Source organism: Hypomesus nipponensis, chromosome 22 (genome assembly GCF_054491055.1).
Source record: "Hypomesus nipponensis isolate SF chromosome 22, ASM5449105v1, whole genome shotgun sequence".
Taxonomy (NCBI): domain Eukaryota; kingdom Metazoa; phylum Chordata; class Actinopteri; order Osmeriformes; family Osmeridae; genus Hypomesus; species Hypomesus nipponensis.
Genome location: NC_140382.1, coordinates 20,708,087 through 20,715,000, shown reverse-complemented (window position 1 = coordinate 20,715,000; position 6,914 = coordinate 20,708,087). Strand labels below are relative to the sequence as shown.

Genomic DNA, 6,914 nt, shown 5'->3' with positions numbered 1-6,914 from the left:
ACCTTCTTCTCCCTCTTCCCTCTCCCTCCTCCTCCTCATCTATCCTCCTCCCTCTCCCTCCTCCTCCTCATCTATCCTCCTCCCTCTCCCTCCTCCTCCTCATCTATCCTCCTCCCTCTCCCTCCTCCTCCTCATCTATCCTCCTCCCTCTCCCTCCTCCTCCTCATCTATCCTCCTCCCTCTCCCTCCTCCTCCTCATCTATCCTCCTCCCTCTCCCTCGTCCTCCTCATCTATCCTCCTCCCTCTCTCCCTCTCCTCATCCATCCCCCTCCCTCCCTTCCTCCCTTCCTCCCACCCACCCACCCACCCCTCTCTCACTCCCCCTCCCTCTCTCTCCCAGTACAACCCTCAGTTTGAATCTTACCCTCTCTCTCTCTCACCTCCCACCCCCCCCCCCACCCCTCCCTCCCTGCCTACCTCCCTCAGTTTGAATCCTACCCTCTCTCTGTCGTTTAGCTGCCCACCACCCTCCCTTCTCTCCCCCTCTTTCTTATTCTTCCCTCCTTCATTATCAAACCTTTCTCTCTTCCCCCCTCTCAGTGAAGCAGTTATTCAGATGGCACTGGTTCCTGGGAGGCTGGGAAAGATGTGCTAATTGAGCCTTATTTGTGCTTTGTCACTGCAGTGTGTTAGAGTGTGTGTCTCCATATATTTGTATCCGTGAGTGTGTGTGTGTATATGTGTGTGTATCCGTGTGTGTGTATATGTGTGTGTATCCGTGTGTGTGTATATGTGTGTGTATCCGTGTGTGTGTATATGTGTGTGTATACGTGTGTGTATCCGTGTGTGTGTATATGTGTGTGTATCCGTGTGTGTGTATATGTGTGTGTATATGTGTGTGTATATGTGTGTGTATCCGTGTGTGTGTGTATATGTGTGTGTATATGTGTGTGTATCCGTGTGTGTGTATATGTGTGTGTATCCGTGTGTGTGTATATGTGTGTGTATCCGTGTGTGTGTATCCGTGTGTGTGTATATGTGTGTGTATATGTGTGTGTATCCGTGTGTGTGTATATGTGTGTGTATATGTGTGTGTATCCGTGTGTGTGTATATGTGTGTGTATCCGTGTGTGTGTATATGTGTGTGTATCCGTGTGTGTGTATCCGTGTGTGTGTGTATATGTGTGTGTATATGTGTGTGTATCCGTGTGTGTGTATATGTGTGTGTATGTTCATGTGTCCCCCTCTATTCAGCTTCTCTACGTCTAAAACCCCTCGCTTCTCCCCTCTCTCTGTCTGGAGAAACCCTTCTGTCTGTCCCTTACACACACACACACACACTCACACACTCACTCACTCACACACTCACTCACTCACACACTCACTCACTCACTCACTCACACACTCACTCACTCACTCACTCACTCACTCACACACTCGCTCACTCACTCACACACTCACTCACTCACTCACTCACTCACACACTCACTCACTCACTCACTCACTCACACACTCACTCACACACTCGCTCACTCACACGCTCGCTCACTCACTCACTCACTCACACACTCACTCACTCACACGCTCACTCACTCACACACACACTCACTCGCTCGCTCACTCACTCACACACTCACTCACTCACTCACTCACTCACTCACTCACACACTCACTCACTCACTCACTCACTCACTCACTCACTCACTCACACACTCACTCACTCACTCACTCACTCACACACTCACTCACACACTCACTCACTCACTCGCTCGCTCGCACGCTCACTCGCTCACACGCTCACTCACTCACTCACTCACTCACTCACACACTCACTTACTCACTCACTCACTCACACACTCACTCACTCACTCACTCACTCACTCACTCACTCACACACACTCCATATCTCTCTCCCCCTCTCTCTCTCATGGATGTAGTCCTGGTTATTCTAGTCTTTGGAAAGCAGGAGGTTGGGCTGTACTGTTTTTATTTTCCCACAGACAGCCCACTGATTGGCTAAGACTTTTGTTTTCTTAAACCCCTGATCTCATCTGCTGTCTTCTTTGGGATGGAGGGATTTCTCTGGGTGATTCTTTTCCTTGGCTGGGTCGTTTCTTAATTACGTGTGAACACGGAAACGTGCACACTGCAGATTAGTCCCAGTCTGGCTGTCTCTCACCCCATACTCACGCATCTCTCTCCTTCCACCTACCTCTCTTTGTCTCTCTTTCACACTAAACAAGCACGCACCCCGTCTCTCTCCGGCTCCTGCTTCAAGTCTAGTAGAATCCACCTCTGAGTCGTCTTTCAGTCTAGTGTGGGCTGTCGCAATATCCCAACCGCTCGGCTAAACACTGCAAGCTCCCCTAACTACAGAACATTTACTACAGATACATTTGCTCCAACAACAAAATAACAGTCAATGGTCGGGTTTCCCAGATTCGTTAAAAAGCTCTTAAAGCTAAGAGCTTCTTAGGAACGTTCTAAAAGCGTTCTACAGCGCTAGCCAATGTCAGTACAGGAAATGTCAGTTCAGCAAATGTCAGTGCAGGAAATGTCAGTACAGGAAATGTCAGTACAGGAAATGTCAGTACAGCCAATGTCAGTACAGGAAATAAAATGGACAAAATATTTTGGCTAAAAAATTACAAAAATAATTCGAGCCGAAATGCATTTGCCAAGTTACGTCCACTCGACATTGTTTGTTAAATTGACCTTTTAAGGCAATGACATTTCAATAAAAATTGTAATGCATATTCAAATAAACACGGACAGTAATCTAACAAAACCGCTCAATGAAATGAACAAAAAAATGAATATTCACAAGTAGGCTACTTGTCATTGTGGTATCCAAACCTCCGTTAGTGGTCATGGCGATTCCTGTTTAACTGTGGTGCGCATCGTTAGTGTTCATATTCAATCTCCTCCACCCACACAAGTTATTGGAAGCACTTCCAATAAACGTGTTTATCTGCGGAGATAAACACGAAAGCGTGTTTGTATGAGCAGATGTTACGATACAGTAGGCCTTGGCATGTGTTGTTCCGTTGGCCTACAGCACATGGAAATACGCATGAAGCCTATGTCCCATCATTTGCACAGATTTAAAAGCATAGGTGAAGAAAACATGCTGTATTTATAGCTACCATGCTTATGCCAATCAAAATACTGTAAATCGGTTAAAGATAGAATCCCCAGAAAGGTGTGCTTGGAAATGGATTTGCACGGCCACCAACTGCCAATGTGTTGGCTATTCAAGCGGGAGGTGGAAGAAGGGAGGGAGGGAGGGAGGGAGGGAGGGAGGGAGGGAGGGAGGGAGGGAGGGAGGGAGGGAGGGAGGGAGGGAGGGAGGGAGGGAGGGAGGGAGGGAGGGAGGGAGGGAGGGAGGGAGGGAGGGAGGGAGGGAGGGAGGGAGGGAGGGAGGGAGGGAGGGAGGGAGGGAGGGAGAGAGAGCTAGTAGGCTATATAGGCTATTCAGTAATAGGCTATATGCGGCAAACTTATCCCCCAATTTTGTATTTTTTTTTATGGAAACGCCACGAGCCTCAGTGTCTTAAACGCTGCTGATGACTGTATTAGAATATGAAATCCCACTCCCTCTATTCGCTATAAGTGATTTCCGTTGCTAACCATCCGCCGTGTTTTGCCCGTCAACTGTGAGAAAGTAATCACGAATTGTGCTAATTGGTCGTGGGGTTTGGACGGTGGGACTTCAGTATTTTTTTTAGAATCGTGTGTTTTGCTGGTGGGTCTGCGTGCATGTCTGTGTGTGTAGTCTCTTTTGTGCACATGACACCTTCAGTGTGTGTGCGTGTGACTGTCTGTGTTTCTAAGTGCACGGCTGCGCGCGTGTCTCCTGGCTCAGTCTCAAATTGAAATGATGCGCTGTTCCCCCTCAGTGACGCGGCTCTCAGTAATTAAAAGCCTCATTGTTGCTCGGTGGGAATTAGTATTGAATATTTCATCCGAGGTAATGATTATTTAGGGAGAGGGGGGGGAAGGAAAGAGGCGGCTGCGGCTCACCTTGGCTTCCTCCTTGATGAAATTACATTCAGGCTAAAGCACGTTTGGATTTCGGGGCGGTTTGATTATGATTTTAAATACTTCTTCGGGGTGAGTTTTTTTTTTTTTTTTTTTGTCAAAGGTGTTTTTAATTTCACCGAAGGCTGCTCACTCGTAATCAGGGAAAAGGATGTTTTCAAACTGAAATTCAATCACGGAGTTGTAGGTCAGTGAAAGATTTGAAGGTGTTTTGAAAAATGAAGAGTGTGTTCCAAATGCATGAGTTTGTCCTTTCAGGAGGACTGCTATTGGCTCCGTTTGGCTGCGTGAGACGAACTAAGTTCACACAGATATATTCCACTATGCGTTTGGTGTGTGTGCACAGATTTTAGATGATTGTCTGAAATGACCTTTTCTTCTACATTTGATCCATAACATCCATTTCTTCAATCAATATACCCCAACTTTTGCCCTCCCTCTCTCTCTCTCTCTCTCTCTCCCTCTCTCCCTCTCTCTCCCTCTCTCTCTATCTCTCTCTCTCCCTCTCTCTCTCTCTCTCTCTCTCTCTCTCTCTCTCTCCCTCTCTCCCTCTCTCTCCATCTCTCTCTATCTCTCCCTCTCTCTCTCTCTCTCTCTCTCTCTCTCTCTCTCTCTCTCTCTCTCTCCCTCTCCCTCTCTCTCTCTCTCCCTCTCTCCCTCTCTCTCTATCTCTCTCTCTCCCTCTCTCTCTCTCCCTCTCTCTCTCTCCCTCTCTCTCTCTCTCTCTCTCTCTCTCTCCCCCTCCCCTCCCAGCTGACACTGAGTGTGCTTGACTCTTCTTCTTCTTCTCCTCAGAGGACACCAGTCAACAACGGCGAGGCCTTCCGATGGTTCTTCTAAAGCGACCAATCACGGCCTGCCGGGTCACCGAGGAGGAAGTCATGTGGGGGGGACTTTTGACTCACTGCAGGAAGCAGCAGCACTTAAGGGCAGGGGGGCGGGACTTAACGGACCCAAAACTCCTCCCTTTCCCTCCCCCCAACCCCCCCCCCACACGCACCTCACATACTCGTACAAGTCGTTCCAGAGGAGAGGAAGAAGAGGAAGAATTTAAAAAGGACGAAAAAAGATAAAGGAAAAAAAAAAACATTTATGGTGTTGGTTGAAAAAAAACCTCTGTAATTTACTTTTTCCTGTGTAATTATTGTACCTTTTGACAGTATCATAATGTATATTTTTGGTGTCTTTAAATGTGTTTTCAGTGTTGTGGCGGTAACCATGTTTACACGCCCCCCTCCCCCGTCTTATGTAAAGGAACCAATAGACAATCATTCAGACTAAAACTGCCCCGCCCCAGGAAACCACGCCAGGATTACAACTCCACACATTTCTCCGCCACACGAAACAGCTGCAGCGCTCAGTTTCGCTCAACCTCTCGACTTCTGAAGCAATAAGACGTCTGCACCCTGGCTGAGGGTCACCTTAGGGTGGCCTCAGTGTCGCTAGGTGACCCTCAGTGTCGCTAGGTGACCCTCAGTGTCGCTAGGTGACCCTCAGCACCGCGCCCGCACGCTTTCTGACACTTCAATTTTGGTTTTCTTGCGTCAACTATCTCTGCGTGTTGTGTTCCTGGGATTCCACAGAGCCTGGCTGGCCTGTGACGGCCTGATGGGTGTTGGTAGGGACGGGTCATTGGGTTAGGGTTAGTCACACTGGGCATGATGACACACAACAGGACACATTATCTTGTCAAGTAGCATTTTAACACCTCTACAACCTGTCTGGAAAAACAGGTTGCTACCTTCCTTCCTTCCTTCCTTCTCCTTCCTTCTTTCCTTCTACCGTTACATCCATCTTTGCTTCCATCCTTATATCTCTCCATCCTTCTCTCCCTCCTTCTCTCCATCCTTCTCTCCATCCTTCCCCCGTTCCCCAGGTAACTTGTGATCTTTAAAATACTGGACAGGTGAAACAGACATGTTCCACTATAGCGACCCTCCCTCTGTCAATCCTCTTTACTTACAACTCTGACGGGAAACAATGGCCCCATCTCTCAGTCACGGCACGCTGACCATGCCGGTAATGCTCATAGATGACGTTTGACACGCCAGATTTTAATTGTGAACATTTGTGTTCCGTCTATTGAAACAAAGAGTTTCCCCTATGGGTTAGTTTTGAAACCGCCGTCGAAAAGGAATACGGGAGGCACATGAAATACCATTAAAGAAATTCTAGTTCATATTTAAAGTATTAAGACAATTTACCAAACCAGTGTGAATACATAAAGGTATTATAGTAAAGGGCCAATGCGTACTTTTCTCCTACTGTGATGACAACAAAGATAATTTTGCGGTCGTGGAGTTGATGCTGAAGAAGTTCCACATTCCAAAAACAACAATTATTCAATAAGTTACTCATCGTCTAAATCCCTATTGTTGCATGTGTAAATGTGTTTTGGTTTTGAAGAATTACTAAGAAATTTGTATATCGTTGTTGTGATGCTTTTATGTGTTAAAATAAAAAAAAATAACTTCCCAAAAAATAATCTTAAGTAGAGTATTTAATAATAAAAATACAAAAAATCTTCATGTGTAAAATGTTATATCAAGTACATCTCACACTGGCAATGGATAACAGTGAAGACATGGAGAGAGATGGGTGGAGATGGAGAGAGATGGAGGGGAAGAGGGAAAGTAAACGATGCATCGCTTGCCTTCCCCAGTCACGTCTCTCCTGAAATACAAAAATGTGTCATGGAGGAGGGGGGGGGGGGGGGCGGAGGAGAGGATACAGGGGTAGGGGGGATGGGGGAGGAGAGGATACAGGGGTAGGGGGGATGGGGGAGGAAAGGGTTTCCCAGGGGCTGTGGGCTTAAAAAGAACCAGCCAAATCCCATGTGGTTTGTCACGCTGGTGTGCACTGGGCGAGAGAGGGAGAGATGAGGGGAGAGAGGAGGGAGAGAGGGAAAGGGGGAATGAGGAGGAAGGGCTGA

At 47.4% G+C, this 6,914-nt stretch overlaps 1 protein-coding gene across 1 annotated transcript in view; it reads left to right on the top strand.

Annotated features, from left to right (window-relative positions):
* Nucleotides 1-6,453, top strand: part of cxxc4 (CXXC finger 4) — a 26,346-nt gene extending 19,893 nt beyond the window's left edge. The window contains exon 2 of the mRNA XM_084687405.1: nucleotides 4,778-6,453. Within this exon, the coding sequence (XP_084543531.1) occupies nucleotides 4,778-4,822 (45 nt within the window). The 3' untranslated portion in view covers nucleotides 4,823-6,453. The remainder of the gene's footprint in view (nucleotides 1-4,777) is intronic.
* The last annotated feature ends 461 nt before the right edge of the window (nucleotides 6,454-6,914 follow it).